Consider the following 20,346-nt stretch of genomic DNA (forward strand, 5'->3'; position numbering starts at 1 on the left):
TTTGAGAAGGCCTATGACAGGGTGGACTGGGGTTTCTTGGAGGGCACTATGAGGAGGCTAGGCTTTAGTGACAGATGGATTTTATGGGTCTTCTCACTTTACTCTCACTCTTCTAGCAGGATGGTGGTCTGTGGAGGCAGAGGACCGGCTTTTCAGCTATCCTGATCAGTACGACAGGGATGCCCGCTTGCACCTTACCTTTTCCTTTTCGTAGCAGAGGCTATGGGATACGTTATGCAGGCTACCAGTCATGGCACTTTGGGCCTTCATCTTCCTATCCGACAAGAGCAGGAGCTTCTGGAGACTGAGTTTGCTGATGATACGGCACTGACAGTCAGAGGAGATGCATATAGTCTTGCTACTGCTGCGGATGCAATTGACAAATTCAGCAAAGCCTCAGGGGGAGTTGTCAATTGGAACAAATCAAAAGGCATCTGGACTGGAGCTTAGCAGGATACCCCAGCATGGGGAGGAGACAGAGGCTTTGTATGGATACCCAGAGGCACCTCCACGAGATATCTTGGCTTCCAGGTTGGCATTGAGGTGTCCCCGACGCAACAGTTTGTCCCAGCTCTTGAGAGTATCCGAAGAAAGCTAGCCTACTGGAGTACGGCTAGACTCTCTTTGGCCGGAAGAGCGCTGGTACTCAACCAGGTTCTACTAGCGACTATGTGGTATGTTGCGTCATGTTGGTGCTTTCATGCTGACTCGATTCGTCAGGTGCGGAGATTGCTTCAGAACTTTCTGTGGAGTGGTGGTGATGGTTCTGAGGACACTAGGGCCAGAGTTTCATGGGATACTATCACTTCACCTTTCTCGCAGGGAGGACTTGGGATTCTTGATCCGGATATGCAGAGCAAAGCCCTTTTAGTCAAACTTCTTGTTAGAGGTTTGACTCCAGGAGATTAGCCGTGGAAGCAGTTCCTACTGCATAGGATTCACCAGTGCACCCTCAGAGCAGCAGGTCAGTAGGCAGGTAGAGTCAGTTGGATCTTCCTGACGGACCAACATTCTCAGCCTTCCTCACCACTTGTGAAAAGGCTTGTTCAAATATGGGATCACTTTCGACAGCACCTCGTCAGAGCAGTTCCCTCCTCCAGAGAGGAAATTGCCCGACAGCCACTTTACCATAACCCCCTAGTTCGGTACCAGGGATCTTCCCTTGGTACAGAACTCAAGACTCCCTTGGCCAGATGGCATGCTCAGGGGGTTGTGACAGTCGGAGATTGGTTCAAGGAAGGTGTGGAGATGTCAGAGGAGGTGATCAGAGATAGACATGGGCCACTTGGACAGATTGTTGCCACTAGATTACTGATCATGAGAGCTATTCCTCAGGAGTGGAGGGATGTACTTACAGATCCAGCCTATGTTGATCCTATTTCTACTTGGTCAGGTTGTTTTAGTGAGGCTGGGCTATGTATTGGAGTTCGCTTAGGACCGGCACCGTTTATTTATTTTGAGACGGACTCTCACAGATTGTATCCCACTCAGCCCATGGATCGTCAGGAGCTTCTTTGGCAGAGAGTCAGGGTCATTGGTTGCCTGGGTAAGCAATGGGTCACAAATCCTTCCAGGTTGACCCTTGCAGAGGATATTAGATGGAGACTTTGGATCTTTCAGGGTCGTCCTCTTGCGGAGCTTGACTGGGACCCAGGTGAGTGGGCATGGCCTACCCCGGTGACAGGCAATCGTCCTCTTTCTTTCTTCCAATACTCGACGAGGGCAGGTTAGAGGCTTCAGCGGAGAGACTCTCATCACATTCCATCTGCCTCCCAGCATTGGCACGCACAGGGACTTACTGCAGAGCTCTTGCGGAGCTATTGGACTCACTTTTGGGGCATCAGTAGAGCCAGGAAAGTCTCCTACTTTCTGTGGCTCACTATACATAGGGGTATACCTGTGGGTACTTGGCTCCAGCAGATGGGTAGACCCTCCTTGTGTATGCGTTATCAGATTGCAGAGGAATCTAGCAAGCATTGTTTATGGAGTTGCACCAGCTCTAGAGTGGTATGGACAGGTATCTTCAGGTTGTTCTCATATGTTACTTTTGAGTCCTTTCTGATGACGTGGGGCGCTGCTCTTTGGGGGAGAGGATCTGGAGCCTTTACTCTCTTTGAGGCAGAGCCAGGAGACCTTGGTTTCTTCATGCAGCGACGCCAGAGACGGGGTCCCACGGAGGATAGCATCATGGAGCTGCAGGATTTACTTTTGGTACCGATACCAGCACAGGATTCCATGCCTATTTCAGCTGTAGGGTCAGCCTGGGAGGTGATTTCCAGCATTACCCTATGGCGGATATGGTGTTCGCGATGTTCTTTTGTACTTGGGGACCATTTATGCATGGAGGCTGACACTCTCGCTTCCATTTGGGCAGAGATTATTTTCACTCTTAGGAGTCAGTGGGAGCGGTGTACAGGCACCTCTTTGGCAACTCGTGGGAGACTTATATCCTTCATGAGGACATGGGACTGCTCTTTATTTTTTCACTTGAACCCTTTTGGGATGTCGTGGCATTTAAGACCACCTCCATGGCTTTTTTGCCACATTGTTGAGGCTAGGGATAGAGTACTTTCTCTCCCACCTGTTGTATGATTTGTTTTGAATGGAATATATCACTCTTATTTTGAAATCTTATTAGGTAAGCATTTCCAAACCTTATCACTCTATTGGAAAGAAAAAATGGCGACGATATTCTCTAGTACAACCATGGCTGAAAAACTGTCATCAGTAATTGAAGGAGTATAGTGAGGGCATCTGAATATCTAATTTGTGTGTGCATGTGACTTGCTCCTGGTTTATATGGGCATTGCATTCGGTAGGTTATGAATGTAGTGTTGATATATACAAAGGAGTCTGAATCGTCTCTGCTAGACAAGAACTTCAGGAATCATAGCAAGCAAATGCTCGTCTACAACCAAAGAACTAGCTGAAGTGAAGCTTTCAATTTGGGCAACAAACTCTTGGATGCAGCAGAGGGACTTTCGGTCTAGAAGTTGTTGGAGTATGGGACAACCCTCCATGTGATGGATAGAAAATATCGAACAGTGAAAGGCTCCTTGGTATGCGGATGACACGTGGAATTGGATTAGTCCCACATACAAAGGTTGTACGGTGTGATGATTGAATATAAGTGCTTGTAACCCTTCAGAGCTATCTATCCCTTGTGGGACTCTTTGGGGAGCTCTGGAGGGCTCCATGGCTAGGAGGCAACGCGTTGGGACCTATACTTGACGGACACATGACAGCTGGCTGTGGCTGCACTCTGGCCTTACAGAAGCAGTGTTCAAATCAGTTTTGAAGACCTTCGAATAAACCTACTAGAAAAGGATTAAGCTAGGGAGCTTTGTTTCTTTTGGTTTAGTTTATTTAAGCTATTTGCAGATTTCGGGCATTTTTAGCTTTGTAATTTGCAGTGGTTTTCCTAGTATAGGGGAAATCAGATTTGGTTTTATTTTAGTAAAATTATATATTAAAAAAAACCCCTCAAACCAACACAAGAAAGTAAAGACCCTGTGGAATTAGAAGGGAACGACCACCAAGAAATGGGAGTAGAGGATAACACTTCTCGTGTGGAGCCCGTAGTATTGCAGCCAATACAATAGGCATCACACCCCATGGCATGAAAACCCCGTTCATTGATTGCCAGGATTGGAAACTTGGATGTCTTACAACGGTTAATGGCACTGTAGTTGATGTCAATGAAGGGCAGAAAGAATCATGCAAAGCCATATACTTTGATAGGTAGATCCTCTCAAGAGAAAATGTGGAAAAAGGGCTAAAGTAAAGTGGCCCAATATAGCAAACTATAGGCCTGAAAAATATGTGGGTAGAATGGTTGATAGAAACTTGAACATCATTGAGGCATGACTCCACAAATGGGACAAGGCATTCCGATTTGTGAAGTTCATAATGATGTAATGATGATTTGAGAAGCCACACACGTGTTCACAAAAGATGCAGATAGGTGGGGGATGAAGCAACAAAAAAGATAATGTGGCTCTAGTCACGTGGGAAATCTTTAAATGGAGTTTAGGAAATAGTTTCTATGCCCTGCTGAAACTTCTAGAGCGTGGGATGATTATCAGTACTTTAGGCATAACACTTTATCAGTACCAGAGTACACTGATAAATTTGGGAAATAGTGATGAAAATCCCTGTGCCTTTGCTGGCAGTTAGTTATATTTGCTTGAATGATGGGATAAAAAAGGAAGTTAGAGGGAAGTATGTCAAGACATTGGATGATGCAAGTTTTTGCACACCCTGAAACTCAGTTTGAGTTATGTTGACTTTCCAAAAAAAGTTTGTGAGAAAAGGTAGAGTGCAACAAAGAAGTAATCAAGCAAAGCAGGCTACGGTAACTGGTAGTACATTGCAACCAAGTACCACCATGGGGTGACAAGAAAAGTATCCCCTATGGCAGCCCGAGCTTGCTCAAGGTCCTCCTCCACTTGTGAGTAGAAGGAGATAGCAAGGAAAGGACTGTTTCGGATGCCTTGTAGAGTGTGTGAGTGTATTCCAGAAGGGTGAAACTAGATATGAGTCCCTCACTTGATGCACCTTTCACCAACCTGGAATTTAGGATTGCACTTCTTGCCCTCCCCAAGGGCAAGTGCGTGGGCTCAAATGGGTTGACACCTCCGCTTTTGATTGCTTTTTGGGACATGATTGGGAACCATGTTACCTTAGTCCTCAGGGCATTTGGGATCCTGGTTTTATGCTTGACTCATTCACAGTGGGTCTCATTTATCTTATTCCAAAAGGGGGTTGCAGAAATTTGAAATCTCATTGGAGCCCAATCACCCTGTGGGGCACTTTTTATAAGATGTTGGTCTAAGCTATTACTTTGCGTTTGTAGCCCATCCTTCCATACCTCATCCATGATACACAAACGAGCTTTGTTCATGGCCCAAGCATCTTTGAGAATATATTGTCATTTTGAGAGGCTTCACATTGGGTTATGCAAAGTGGCCAAAGGTTTGCCATTCTACTCTTAGATTTCAAGGAATCTTATGACAGAGTTTATTGGGGTTCCTGAGGGTACTGTTGTACGCTTTGGATTCTCAGATGCTTGGATTAGAGGAGTTTCCTCCTTAGATGCTGGATTTAGAGGAGTTTCCTCCTCAGATAAAGCCCACAGCCCGGTGCTTATTGGACGAGAAAGGGGGGAGAGGTTTCAGATTTCTAGATTAGCTCGCCAGGGATGCCACTTGCCCCTGTTCCGCATGTGTATTGTGGCTGAAGCAATGAGTATATTTTTCAGATCTCAAGCAGATGTCATTGGGCTGAAACTCCACTGATATAAGATGTGGAGCTCTTGGATAGTGTGCTGGTTGATGATACTCCCAGCGCCTGGATGGATTGATTGATATGATATGATTATGATTATGACTATGTTTATGATTATGATTCTGTTAGCATAGATTAGTACTCAGCAAGGGTCCTAGCGTACCCTTTGCTTCAGCCCACTGAGGCTTGTATGAGTTCGCTTTTCTGTGCGCTTTGTCCCATAGGCCCGCGAGGTCTCCTATGGATGTTAATATATCTTTCTTTCTTTCTTTCTCTGGATGACTGTGGATACTTCATGGGAGATTCTGGCGAGCATATCAGTGTGGCATGTTTGGAGATGTAGATACATAGAGGATTTGGATCATTTCCAAGTTTACCCTCGATAGACATTGGCCAGTATTTGGACAGATATAGTACACACCTTGATGGCCGTTTGGGAGAGCATCCATGGGTCTTCACGGGCAGCCTGTAGGAGGTGAATCTCTGCCTAGAATGATTCGGGAAAATTTTCTTTTGCCAAATTTGCTTGGTTTCATTTATTGTCATGGAATTCGCCTATAATGATAGGAAGCACTCATCCCTATGGATGAGTGCTTTCCGTACCATTATAGATTTAGACCAGCTAATCCAACTACATTGGGAATCCTTGAAAGGGACCTAGTGCTGCGGATTATATAATCCAGATGTGGAGGATGTTGGAGCTGCCCAAGTCAAACATCTGCCAAACCCTGGATAGGGCTGAGTCTTATGCGGATGAGAACTTATCTTTTTTTTGAAGGAGAGTTTTTCTCAAGATTCCTTCACATGTTGAATCCTTAGCTACAGGACATTGTGTGTGGTTATCGTTGCAATATTGTGGGCCGTGGTTAATTCTAAAGAGAATAGGCCAGGTAGCCTATCGGTTTTTAATACCATAGGGTTGTAAGGTGCATCCAATGTTTCATGTGTTATTGTCAAAACGATGTTTGCAACCAAGTGATTCATTAGTTGATGGAATTGTTATGTTACAGGAACTAGAGGAAAATGCAGGACACAACCAGCAAGAATACTATACTGGGGAGAAATGACTGTTTGAAACCAGAGGATACCTACAGTGATGATTGCTTGGCATGGTCTTCCTCTATGTGAGGCTACCTAGTAGTCCTTTTACCAGATATGGAGAGCATTCCCCCAGATCCGCCATTGAGGACTCTGATGCTTGAAGAGGGAAGACTAGGGAAACTTATACATAACATTACTTCATGAAGCAGAGCCCTTTCATTGGACCTTTTGTACCTTGGGTAACAAGAGACCACTCTTGAGCCATCTCACTTCTAACGTGAAATCCTTGATAACCGATTCCACATCCTTAGTTTTTATTACAAATGCTCCTTATGGAACATTGCTTCTAGTGTCTCTTTTGGGTGAATTGTATGCTCATGTTGCATGCACATCATAGAAGCAGGTTCTATGGATGATTATGTATTCAACAAAGATCTGGTAGGAGTCTGTGTGGTAGATGCTTTAATGATTCTTGGGCTGTTAGAGTTACATCAAAGACTTTCTTCAAGATGTGGAATTGTGCATCTTCTTTTTCTTCACAGAATGTGATATGAGCTGGCATTATGCTTCACCCCGTTGGCTTTTTGAAGATATAGCTCAAGATCATTACTAGCTCTCCCCTGATGTATTTTCTTAATTCTTTTATCCTTTTCATATTAGGGTTGAGTTTCTACTTGATGACAAGAAATCTCAGTAGAATTTGTCATTTGGGTTTTTGAAAAACTGTTTGGTCTCCGATCCATTTTATTTTTCTGAGAGTTACATTATGTATTTTAAAAGCGCACCTTTATTCAGATACGGAGCAATCAATTGAAGATATGCATTGATGGAGGTACCAGTATTTTTATCAAACCCACTGAAAGAAAGACGTAGTGCTGCTTTGAATTAGTTGCTAACAACCCACATTCATGTAGGAATTGAGTCCATGCAACTGCCAGATCCAGTGCTATTGAAATGTAGTCTCTAATAATTTCTCTCAAGAGTCATAGCAACTTTTGAATATGCTTTTGGGGGTTCATTTAACTTGTGACATATTTGCTCTTATTTTCTCACAGGGATATGGCTGCCACAACTGCAATGAAACCACTGATTCATAGTGCTTGTAATTGTTTGAAAATGAAAGTACTTTGTTAATTATACCATGGTTGGATTGTACATTTTTAGTACTCTACAAATCAAATTGAAATCTATATGTGTTGTTTTTATGGTATGCCATTTTGGTGTGGAGATGATCTTCACCTTTTTAGTGGGTGCTCATTCTTCTGTAGGTAAGTTGCAATGTCAGAGGTGATCTGGGACCAGCTTGCAATGCTGTAGGTTTTGTCGATCGTGCTATAATTGGTATCGATCATTTATATGAACGTCCAGTTTACAGAAGAAGCAAGGTTGTCTGTGTTTAAAGTTACTTGTTTTGTTGATTATTGCTATTAAGTGAATTCAAACAAAGGTCATAGTTTAAGTGAGATTCAGATTTGTGAACACAGTTTTCAAATTATGTTGGCCCTTTTCACTGACACAAAATAAGCTATGTTGGCCCTTTGCATTCCTGAAGTAAGCCTTTTATTTTTATAGTACAGGAATTTAAAACTACAGCATTTTGCTCCTCATTGCGTAAATACTCCGTGTTTCATACACATTAATTTTAGTTTCTCCTGTCATCTCTTTATGACATTCCTGTCAAGTTCTAGATTGGTACATGAACATAATACTCGGCATCGCTACCTCTCTTGAAAGTGTGGTTGTGTATCAATGCTCGGGTGAATTGTCCCCTGTGGACTGAATCAGGTTTTCTTATCAGATAGTCATGATTTTTGGGCGATTGAGTCTAGTTTCTGTGAGGAAATTCTGCCTAAACAAGCCCAGACCATGTATGCTATAAGGTGGAGACATGCTTTTCAAGTTGTTTGGCTGGGTTATAACTCAGCCTCCTGAAGTAGGTAGGCTGAGCTATATATCGTTATTCCAGGGATTTTCTTTATACCAGAGATAGAAGCTATATATCCTTATTCCAGGGTTGTAACCCGTAATGTTTGTTGTTAGAGATGCTAGCATGCTAACAATGTACTCTAGTGTTTTCTATTAAGTAATTTAAGAAAACAACACCCTTCCAGGGATTGCACTTGTAGAATTAATGTGCCCGCTGAAAATTAATTGCTGCAATGGAATGCCAATCACCAGCAACACATACATGAGCTGAAAAGTAGCAGGAACTAGGCTAACAAAAGAGTAAAGTGCTTACATACCTATCAACTCCTGACTGAGGAGGTCAAGAGGTGTGAGGGAAAAGCCACCCTGTGGCTTCATATATATGCCCAGTCGAATGCATTAACAGATATGTATGGTGAAATTCTATTACCTGATTGGCTGGCCTAGTGTGTTTAAGTGGTGAGTGCCTACTTGCGTGACGTATGGAAAAGCCTGACCAGTAGAGAATTATAGAGTGGTGCCATGTGGCACCCATCTCTTTCACCCATGGTGTTTGCTTAATGGACTAAATGTCTTGTTCACATGTGGCAAACCCTAACCCTAACCCTAAGTGGTTCACATGTATATCTTCATGTTCATTGTCAATACACTTAGTATACAGGTAGCTATATCGTGTGCACTCCTCTCTCTCTCCCTCTCTCACTTCCGTTATCATGGTATCAGAGCCGATGGTGCTCCCACTCCCTTCATGAGTGTCAAGCCCTCCTTGTGAAGCATCCTCCGTGTAAGAGAGATTTCCATAGTGGAAAGATTGTCCACGAAACAAAGATCGTCGGATGGCTGAGATGGTGATCTCAGAATGCGACGTGGAAATGAAGGGAAGTCCCAGAGCAAAACAGATGCAGATTCAGCTAGCGGAATCTTCTCAAAGGTCAGTACCTGTTTTGTTATGTGTGTCTGTTGTTAAGCTAGTAACTAGTGCACCTGATAATGTCATGTCAAAGCCCGTAGCAACACGGTATACAGCCTTTAATGATACGGAGTTAATTAAGATGAAAGGGCAAGTAGCTAATCATGATGTCATTGTGTTGTTTGACTCAGCGTCAACGCACAATGTAATTAACTCCAAGCTTGTAAAGAGGCTGAAACTAAAGACTAGCCCATCTGACTATGCATGTATAGTCAGAATGACAGATGGAAGTTCAACTGAAGTATGGGACCAAAGGGTTACGCAGTTGGAGCTTCGAATTCAGGACTATGCTGAGAAGCTTGATTTTGAAATGACAAAGCTTGCTCATGCAGACATAGCCTTGGGTAAGGCTTGGCATTCTAGGAAGAATCCAGCCATAGATTGGAAAAAGTACATTTATGAATTCAAGATGAATGATGTGCTGTATGTCTTACGAGGTGAAAAAGATATACCTGAAGGACCGTTGGTTTCGGTAATGGAAATTCAAAAAGCTCAAGAAGAGTTTTTGTTTCTTTGCCTAGCATCGGTAGAGCCAATTGATGATTCTTCGGCTAGCATTGATGTTGCCTAAAATGAACAGATGGCAAAGTTGGCTGATCAAATAGCAGAGGAGTTCTTTGATTCTTTTAGGGATGAGTTACCTTATGGGTTACCTCTAGAGCGAAATGTTCAGCATAAGATTGAACTAATCCCGAGGGCCGAAACTGTAAATAGACCTCCCTATAGGTTGAGTTTTACCGAAGAAGCGGAGGTACGAAGACAACTGGAAGAATACTCAAGTTGGGGTAGATTCAACTAAGTTTCTCACCTTTTGCTTTGCCAGTGATATTAAAGAAGAAGAAAGATGATACTTTTCGCCTCTGTATAGATTAGAGAGCATTGAATAATATCACTATTAAGCACAGGTATCCGATGGCTCGGATCGATGATTTGCTAGATGCGTTACATGGGGCCGTAATTTTCAGTAAGATAGATCTTAAATGTGGCTACCATCAGATCTGTATTAGAGCCGAGGATGTGCATAAAACTGCTTTTAGAAGCAGGTTTGGACATTATGAGTTTTTAGTAATGCCCTTTGGACTTACCAATGCTTCAGCTACATTCGTCATGCTTATGAACGATTTACTACGTCCGTATATTGGAAAGTTTGTAGTACACTTTATTGACGATATTCTTATATTCAGGAAAAGTGTTGCTGAGCATTACGAACACTTAAGAATAGTGTTCAGTACTTTGAGGAAAGCGAGTCTTTATGTAAATAAAAAGAAAACTATACTGTGTATGCTAAGACTTGAATAGTTAGGATGCATAATTACTCCTGAGGGGGTAGAAATGGATCCAAAGAAAGTAGCTGCGATACTGACTTGGCCAATCCCTCAGAGTTTGACCGCTTTGCGATCATTCTTGGGATTTGTCCAATTTTATCGAAGGCATATCAAAGGATATTTTGAAATAGTATCGCCATTGACTGATCTGACCTCATATAAAGTACTTTTTATATGGGGACAGAATCAACAGGAAAGTTTTAACACCATAAAACAAGCTGTGGTCTCAGAACCGGTGTTAAAAATAGTTGATCCCCAGAAAACGTTTTTCCTTGAAACCGATGCAAGTGGCATTGCGGTAGGAGCAGTTCTTCTCCAAGAGGGAAGGCCAGTAGCCTTTGAAAGCAAGAATCTTTTTCCCTCTCAACGAAATTGGCCAACTCATGAATTAGAGTTGTATGCTGTTATCCATGCTGTGAAAACATGGAGACATTATTTGTATGGGTCAGAGTTTTATGTTGATGTTGATCATGATACTCTGAAACATTTTTGTAAACAATCTGACCTGAGAGTCCGCCAAGCTAGGTGGGCAGAACTCATGCAGGAGTTTAACTTGACGATTCGGTACCGAAGAGGGAAGAATAATGAAGTTGCTGATGCGTTTTCACGCATTATGCATAATATGAGTTTCACGGTATTAGAGAGTGCTCTAATGACCGAAATTAGAGAAACTCAAAAGGTGGACGAGTTCATCCAGAGCCTTTGGCCTAAGGCTCATGTACTCAAACCCGGGGAAAAAAATGACCTGGCATCCAAAAAAGGCCAAACTTATGCAAGATATACCATAAGAGATGGTATGCTGAAAAGAAATTGCAAGATAGTAGTACCTAATCAGAATGATCTCAGGCAGAGAGTTATTCAACAATGCCATGATAGCCCATGTGCGGGACATCCAGGAGTCGAGAAGACATATGATCTCGTGAGACGAGATTTCTTTTGGCCAAAGATGAAAAAGCATATTCATGAATATGTGACACGTTGTTTTTCGTGTCAAGTAAGTCAGGCAGAGCGGGTGAAGCCACCCGGACTTTTACAGCCCTTGGAAATATCACTAGGTAGGTGGGAGAGCATTTCCATGGACTTTATTGTAGGTCTGCCTATGACACAAGGTGGATATGATTCTATCCTTGTGGTGGTTGATCGTCTTATCAAAATGGCTCACTTCATTCCAACTAGAAAGTCTGTTAGTGCCCCGCAAGTTGCGGATTTGTTTATTAAACATATATTTCATTTGCATGGATTACCCAAATCCATAGTGTCAAACAGGGATGTCAAATTTACCGGTCATTTTTGGACTGCGGTGTTTGAGACACTAAGGATTGAGTTGGGAATGAGTAGTGGGGATCATCCAGAAACGGATGGTCAGACGGAAAGAATCAACCAAATTTTAGAGGATATGCTTAGAGCATATGTGTCATTGAGACAACATACATGGGACAAGTGGTTGTCATTGTTAGAATTTGCCTACAATGATAGAAAACATTCCTCTACAGGGTTCAGTCCGTTTCAGCTGAACTATGATTATAGACCAGCGAATCCAACTACAGTTGGAGTAACTCAGAAAGTGCCTAGTGCCGCGAACTTTGTGGTTTAGATGCAGGAGATGCTAGCACTTGCGAGAGCTAATATCCGCCAAGCTATGAATAGAGCTAAGGCGTATGAGGATGAAAACAGATCCGCTAGAGAATTTAAGGAAGGAGAAAAAGTTTTTCTCTGAGTTGCTTCGCACTCTAAGTCTTTGACTGCAGGAGAGTGTGCTAAGTTATCACCTCGATATTGTGGGCCATGGTTAATTCTAAAAAGAATAGGAAAGGTAGCCTATAAATTAGAATTGCCACAGGGTTGTAAGGTGCACCGAGTGTTTCATGTTTCTCGTTTAAAGAAAATTTTGCATACAGGTGACTCACTAATCGAGGGTGTTGTTTTGTTTCAGGAGATAGAGGATAATGCAAGACACAAACCAACAGGAATCCTCGACTGAGGAACAATGCAAGTAAGCAATCGGAAGATACCCATGGTGTTGGTTGCATGGCATGGTATCCGTATACCAGTTACGGAGAGTGCTCCCAGACTTTATCATCGAGGACGCTGATGCCTAAAGAGGAAAGAAATGTTACACTCAAGTTGAGGCAACATGACCTCGGAAGGGTCAATCGACATTTTCCTTTAAAGGATCAATGTTTGTATTATATTTATTGGACTTTACGTAAATGATCAGAAAGGAATTAAAGTCAAGGTCCTTGGTGAGGGTGACATGGCACTAGACTAGGTGGATCTAAGGCTAAGGGGCCTAAATGCATGAAATGTGCCAAGGTGCAAATGGTTTCAATGATATCCCAAGAGAGGGGTAAATGATGCATTAAGGAGGGACCCTAGAATGAAGACATGTGGCATACTAGATCCATCTAGGGAATTTTGGGGCTTGGTGGAATTTGGTAAGCAGGGGCCTTCACGTAACGAAAATATATAGAGAGCTTACTACCACCGAGGTTGGCTGGGAGGATAAACCAGGTGCCTATGCCTGTGATTGAAGAAAAAGTTAGGTTTAAATAGATTTTACGTATCACTCAAGCCTAAGGTAGCCTCTCTACAACGTTTCCACCAAAGACTCAGAGGCTCAACAGCACCTCGGATGCCTAGCAACAAACTTAGAGACTCCTCCAACATCTCCATGCATGAAGAGATCTCTCCAGCGAAGCAATGGCCGGTGCAGCTCTGAGACTAGTAAATTTGACTCTGCATCCTACAAGCAACCGAAAAGCCTTTCTGTGAGCAAGCCAACACCATAGTCACCATACTCACGGTCGATCTCAATGAAGCCAGGCTCCCAGCCTTCAACAAGTAGTGACGGCTTCACAAAGACCCTCAGGCATGCAGTGCTACAGCTGTCGACTAGGCTCCATCTTGACTCAATGCATTGGCAACCTCATGGACCCTTCAACGACCTTCTACGTTCCTCAACGAACTCCTCCATCAACGGCTGATCACCACAGCGACGCTTCATGTAAACGCCAACACCATAATCAAAGGCGACTTCTCTTTCACCGGCAGAGCTGACGCTCATCAACAACTCGCCACGGACGGCCTCTACACACCACTCCAACACAGCCGCCGTGACGCTGCTACTAGCACGAGCAAGGCTTCGAGTTGACGCTCACAGATGCTCATGAAATCGCAGGCCCGTCTACCCGCTTCAACGCTTCTCCAAACAGTCATCTACATCTCCGTCGCCCATCGTAGTTCTCTCCTGTTCACAGACCAAGGTCTCAAGACCTTAGCAAAAATCCACGTGGCAGGATAAAGCTTTACCGTGGTAAAGTTCAGTTAACCTTGGTTAGCCAAGGTTAGTCAGTGGTCAGTGATTAGTGGTGTAGTTAGGTTTAGTTAAACCATGAGTTCGAAGGGCTAGTTAAGTCTGTGCCACATTTACAACTAGCCATTTCATCAGGCTGCTAGCTCAACCCTAGGAGACAAGTCATCCTTCTAGCTTCATGACACGTGGCAGTGCCTAGTCAGCAGCCTTGTCACCTGCCACATCAGCATTCTGCCCAGTCAGCATACACAATCTCGATGTACCTTGGATGCCATCGTGAAGTATGCAAGTCCTTGGAGCTTGAATTCAGCTAGGCCTAGAGCTCCTTGGAGCTGTTTCGTGGTCACAACCTTTCCAGCTATAGCATTTAAGCCAGGCCTACATGTTCTACTCTTCAAGGCTCCAAATGACGTCAAAGCAAGTCGCAAAGATGCCTCCATACAGGTTTGGTTATAGCTGACTACAGCACTAAGCCCACAGACTCGATCTTCATCTCGATCACGTTCAGCAGGACTTGAGCGACTGGCCAACCAGCGATGCCTCCATGACCTCGAGCTGACGCTCATTAACAACTCGCCACAGACGACCTCTACACGCCAATACAACACACAGCCCAGATGCTGCTACTAGCACGAGCAAGGCTTTGAGTTGATGCTCACAGATGCTCATGAAACCGCAGGCCCGTCTACCCGCTTCAATGCTTCTCCAAACGGTCATCTACATCTCCGTCCCCCATCGTAGTTCTCTCCTGTTAACAGACCAAGGTCTCAAGACCTTAGCAAAAATCCACGTGGCAGGATGGTTTAACTAAACCTAACTACACCACTGACCACTGACTAACCTTGGCTAACCAAGGTTAACTGAACTTTACCACAGTAAAGCTTTCAAGTCAACGTTCTAGCTTCATGACACGTGGCAGTGCCTAGTCAGCAGCCCAGTCACCTACCACATCAGCATTCTGCCCAGCCAGCATACACAGCCTCGGTGTAGCTTGGATGCCATCGTGCAGTATGCAGGTCCTTGGAGCTTGAATTCAGCTAGGCCTAGAGCTCCCTGGAGCTGTTTCGTGGTCACAACCTTTCCAGCTATAGCATTTAAGCTAGGCCAACATGTTCTACTAGGTCCCATGGGGGCTTGGAGCTAGGTGGAGGGGTCACGACAAGCAACAGCCCCTGTAGCCAGCATCACGGCTGCTTCTTGGGTCGTAGCAGGGGCTAGAGGTCGCAACAGATGGCGCAAGGCTCCGGCGAGGTTGCATGAGTGATAGAGGGCTCGTGTGACATGGCGCAGGAGCCTCTGTGTTGGGGGGAGTAGGGCTAGGAGGGGAGGGCTTGAGGGCAGGGGAGGAGGGGGAGGGCATGGCTGTGTGTGTGTGCGTGCGTGCGCGTGCGTGCTTTTATACTGCCTACTTGTCCTACAATGAAATTTTCTGATCTCCACTTTGGAGACAACCTTTTTGTAATATAAAGACACATGGATTTCACACAAGAAAAGTGTGTGTGCGCGTGCGCGCGCACACACTTTTACTAAAAAAACTTTGTGTGTGTGTGTGTGTGTTCTTTATCTGGGTTCGCTACTGGGCACTTTGGACTCTCTAGAAAGCTAGAAACCACAGTCTTTGGTGATCCAGTTTTTTCTCCTTTTGTTTTCTTTCGTCATTCTTTGCAGCAATCGCTCATCGATTGTTTGCAAACTCACTGCATGGATTAGGATGTATATTTGTCCTACATGGAAATTTTCTCTTGATGTAATATTTCAGCTTACCAGTTTTTTCTGGGATAGCTATCTTGTAATATAAAGCACTCAAAGTTTTCACTAAAAAAAAAGTGTGTGTGTGTGTGTGTGTGTGTGTGAGAGAGAGAGAGAGAGAGAGAGAGAGAGAGAGAGAGTTTATTAAAGTCTTCGGAAGACCAATGGAACTATGAGACTGTGAGAATTTGATAAAATAAGCTGAAAGGATGGAGCTACTAAACGAGCATCATCACCCATGCTAAATGCTAGGTACTACATGTTCATAACATCATCATCATCATATCAAATTAGAGAGAGAGAGAGAGAGATGTCCACGGGAGACCTCGCGGGCCTATGGGACAAAGTGCACAGAAAAGCGAACTTATACAAGCCTCAGTGGGCTGAAGCAAAGGGTACGCTAGGACCATTGCTGAGTACTAATCTATGCTAACAGAATCATAATCATAATCATATCAATCAATCTATCTAGGCGCTGGGACGAAACCGAAGCTTGGTACAGTGATGGCTCTCTGGTGGGCTGCTAAAATATCTCGTATCCGCGTCTGTCGAGCTGTCTCGCGCTGCGGTGGGGGGTGCGGTCTCCTCGCTCTTTGGACTCTCTAGGCTATGTCTAGAGTGACCCCTTGTCTCTGTCGGTCTCCCCTGAGGAAAGCTGTGATAGGTCAATAGAGTGTACTCTGGGGGCTCTCTGTCGTACATGTGGCCTCTGCGCCCCTCTCTCGGCTGTACTGTGCTGGCTGCTTATCCAGACTGCTCCCATATCGGCTAGCTCCTCTTCCTCCACTCCACTGTGTCTGGGGGTTGACTCAAATGTATAGAAGTCTGTGACGTGCCGCTGTGCCTGGTCACCCTCTATGTCTTGTAGTGGTCTGACCATCCCCTGCTGCTCTCTGATCTGTTGTAGAAGTGCCTCCCTGTGTCGCCGCATCTCCATCAAAGAAAGCCCGATACAGACCTAGTCATGGAAATGGATCAGTCGTGACAAAGGACCGAAGCCATTCCCCTCTAGGTAGAGACAGTGGTAGCGTCCCCGAATCTCGTGGTAGGCTAGGCAAACACAAAGAAAATGTTCGTCTGTCTCAACCGCCCCCAGCGTACATAGCGTGCAAACCCGTTGCTCTCCCTTCCTCAATCCTCAGCTGATGGGATGAAACCCGCATCTGACCAATGGCAATTCTCAGTGCATGAGATACTCCTCTATCCTCAAGAAACTAGGGTCTGATAATGAATCCCTCCTTTGATACTCTCAGGAAGTGGTCGCGATAAAACTGGGTCTTGGTGGGGAGTTCCTAGTCCTGCCCCCAAGTCCGGGATGCGTGAAGCTGGAGGAGGTCTAACCGTATGATACGGTTGATCTCATCTCGCGGGATCGACTCAGGAGGTGCATCCATGCTGTACTGAAAGGCGGGAAGCCTATCCATCTGGATACCGTGCTTGGCAAGCCATGTAGATATGCATGCATACCATGTGTCTGCCCCGCTCTTTGCGAGTCGTCTGGATGACTCTAGGGCCAACCTCAAAAGTCTCCGATGGGCTAAGTCCCACAGTTTGTGCATGAAAGTCACTGTCTGAAAGATGGCATCAGCCTAGAGAGGTGTCATGGCGAACTCTGCCTGTACTATCTCATGTGGAATTGAGGCTTACATCGGATCATCCTGGATCCCATCGTCATCTGTAGCCACTCGAAGCTCCTCCAATTTGTCCTCGGAAGATCGCACCCCTAGAAAGGTGCTGCATAAATGACAGTCGGCCGCACTAGCCCTTCGTCGGTGGATCCTGGAAGTGCGCCTGGCAACACTGCTGCTCTAGTCTAGCCAAAGCACTACGCCCTCGTGTGAGTTGTGCCTGGGTTGCATGTTTCATCGTGAAGATGGGTCCTTTGAAGACTGCTCCCAAATATGTGTATGATTGTGTGTGTGTGTGTGTGTGAGAGAGAGAGAGAGAGAGAGAGAGAGTTTGGATAGGCCTTTATCTTGGTGGCAATCATGACTCATGAAAATCTGGAAAGTCAAATTGCCATTAAAACAGAGGCTTTTCTTTTGGAGATGTATAGTGGGAGCTTTTTCCATTGGGGTGAAATTGGCAGCACGCCGCATTGCTTCCCCTTCCTGCCCCCGTTGCTCTCATCACCGCGAGACAGTTCCTCACCTATTATGGTCTTGCCCACACTCTCGCATATTGATCACTCATGTTTCTCATTTGCTGCGGCTTCGGTTTCCCTCTATCAGATTTGGGAAACTCTTCTGGATGTTTGGATGCCTCTCATCTCAGATGTCTCCATTCCTCCTCTTCTTTCACTGGACTCGCTTTTGGGTACTATGGACCATTTGGACACAAAGACTGCATTCCAGGATGGGTCAACAGTTCCCTCAGGCATATATTTTCTTCAGAATGTCCCTCAAGCAATCCTTATATGATAGTTTTGCTGCAAGGGACTTGGATGCTACTAGCCTTGAAGTGTTTTCTAACTGTTTTTGAGTTCTTCCATTGGGCTCTCCTTTGGAGTCTAATGTCGTGTACATTGATTTTATGTTAATATAGTAATGTGCTTTCACCAAAAAAAAGTGTGTGTGTGTGTGTGTGTGTGTGTGTGTGAGAGAGAGAGAGAGAGAGAGAGAGAGAGAGAGAGAGAGAGAGTTTATTAAAGTCTTCGAAAGTTTGATGGGTCTATGGGATTGTGAGAAACCTGATACAAGCAAGCTGGAAGGGTGGAGCTACTAACCAAGCATCAACACTCCTGCAAAATGTAAAATGCAAAATGCAAAATAATAATCCTCTACATCACTATTATCATCATCATCATCATCAGATCATCTGTCATTTGAATACATGCTCTGGTGTCATGGCTGTGGTCGACTCTATCTCCCATCGTCAAGGGTGAGGGAGCGGGATCATGAAACTAGAGATAGAATGATGCCGGTTGCCTATGGGCACAGTCTTGCACTGTCTCCTGGTCATAGCTCTACATCTAACAAGGGCGACAGTGACCCGTTGATAGGACAAAACTTGTATCAAGTTTTTGAGCACTGTATATAGCTGTGGGTAGGCACATAGTTGTATACATCTAGGGTAGGTGTGGGCTTTTGGCTTTTGTGGATTTTTCTTTCACAAGCATGATGGACTAATGTATAGTTTTTTGAGACAATAAAGTATGTTTTGCAGGGATTTCATGGGAAATGATGAAATGCAATGTGGTTGTACCAGTCTTCCAGAGCAAGGGTGTCGAGTGTGTGGTCAAGTGAAATGTTTTTGGGGTCATGAAAATCAAGTCATGAAGGGTTATTTTATTTTATTTTCCTGAGTCAATGTGCACTTGCATGTTACAGGAATTTGATATGTTCTGGTGTCCATGTCAAGGGGCTTTTCATGTGTGTGTACGGGGGTACATGCAAGTCTTAATGTGCATGCTAATGTGTGTGGGAATTGTGTGACCAAAGGTCCAAAATGTGCATTTAATGTGCCTTGGGGGATATTTGCATTTTTTAAATGGAAGAGTGGTAAATTCTACGTGATGAGGTGGCTGGACTGATTGCAAAGGTGGCTATGTAGCAAGGAATGTAGAGCTTCTGGATTGCGATTGATCACGTGTAGAGAAATCTAGAATTTCTGAAGAGGAAGCGACGCACGTAACTAGGAGTTTGGTAGATGAAAGCGAAAGGCTAAGCGCCCATCAAGTGAAGGCCTACGTACGTGATGGGATGGGGATTTTCCGACTGCATGCTTGGCACAAAGGGACTCTAGGTTTGGAAAGGATAAGCTCTGGGTGCTCCGGGGTTACAGCTACTTGTGTGCGCTGAGAAGACCTTGGCGCTGGAGATCTCCAGAGATAGCGAGCTGTTTGTAGTTGGCTGAGCATGGCTACCACACAAGTAGGACGGTCGTCGTTTGCACGTGAGCTGATGCACAGAAGATCATCTAAAGGACTGTTGGTGGTGCTACGATGCAGCATGGAGTAATCTTAGCGACAGAGACTCCATGAATTCCGTATGCAAGAGATAGAGGGACGAAGAAATTGCAGGCTAAGGGCAATGGAACGTGACCTTCATTGATGATGGTTGTCCTAAAGGAGCTGGGCACTCTTCGTGGAAGAACGTGAGATTGATGCTTGCTGCAGATGTTCGTCAATCACTGATCTTCTGCTTTGTGAGGGAAGAGAAGCTATCCTAAAGGAATTGGAAGCCTCTTTGGCATGATTGTGATCTTATGCTGATTTGATCGTGGGAGATTCCTGGGTACTGATAGAGAAGGAGAGGAGGTGGCGCTGTTGCAGCTTTGTGGGAGTTACGAGCTGTTGTTCTTGATGGAAGCTTAGGAGTGTGGGCTATGGGTTCATAGTATTCCGAGGCTGACTGTTCTCTGAGTTTTGGGGGGAAGTTCAGTTCTAAGTTTATCTGTTTCGGGCTGTGTAGTCTTTTGGCTCTCTTTGAGTCTGTGTGATCCATGTTCAGTCAGTTTTTGTGGGGGGTTTGTCTCAGTGCCTAATACAAAGACACATGCTCTGGAACTTGGTTCATAAGCTCATCATCTATGAGCCCACATTGCAGCTGATTCCTATGAAGTCTCAGCTATCTGACGTGGTGAAGTACATAATTCCTGGTTGTCTTTCCTTTTTTTTCCTCATCACCATGTCACTCGTGCTCCAACTCTGAACAAGGAGGAAATGTCCCCAAGTGTAATATGTGCGTCAACCCTCTGCCTGAGCTGTCGTGTCATTGGCTTTGGATCCTGATCGT

General features: G+C 44.6%; 1 protein-coding gene across 2 annotated transcripts in view; it reads left to right on the forward strand.

Moving 5' to 3' along the window:
- Positions 1–20,346, forward strand: part of LOC147880268 (uncharacterized) — a 139,715-nt gene that overhangs the window by 66,201 nt on the left and 53,168 nt on the right. Inside the window, exon 7 of one of the 2 annotated variants that reach the window (XM_087370531.1) lies at positions 7,596–7,712. The exons of the other annotated variant lie outside the window; for it this stretch is intronic. Within the exon in view, the coding sequence (XP_087226657.1) occupies positions 7,596–7,712 (117 nt within the window). The remainder of the gene's footprint in view (positions 1–7,595; positions 7,713–20,346) is intronic. 2 annotated transcript variants of the gene reach the window in all.

Source organism: Dipteris shenzhenensis, chromosome 32 (genome assembly GCF_047967505.1).
Source record: "Dipteris shenzhenensis isolate YYH24624 ecotype China chromosome 32, Dip_SZ_1.0, whole genome shotgun sequence".
NCBI lineage: Eukaryota > Viridiplantae > Streptophyta > Polypodiopsida > Gleicheniales > Dipteridaceae > Dipteris > Dipteris shenzhenensis.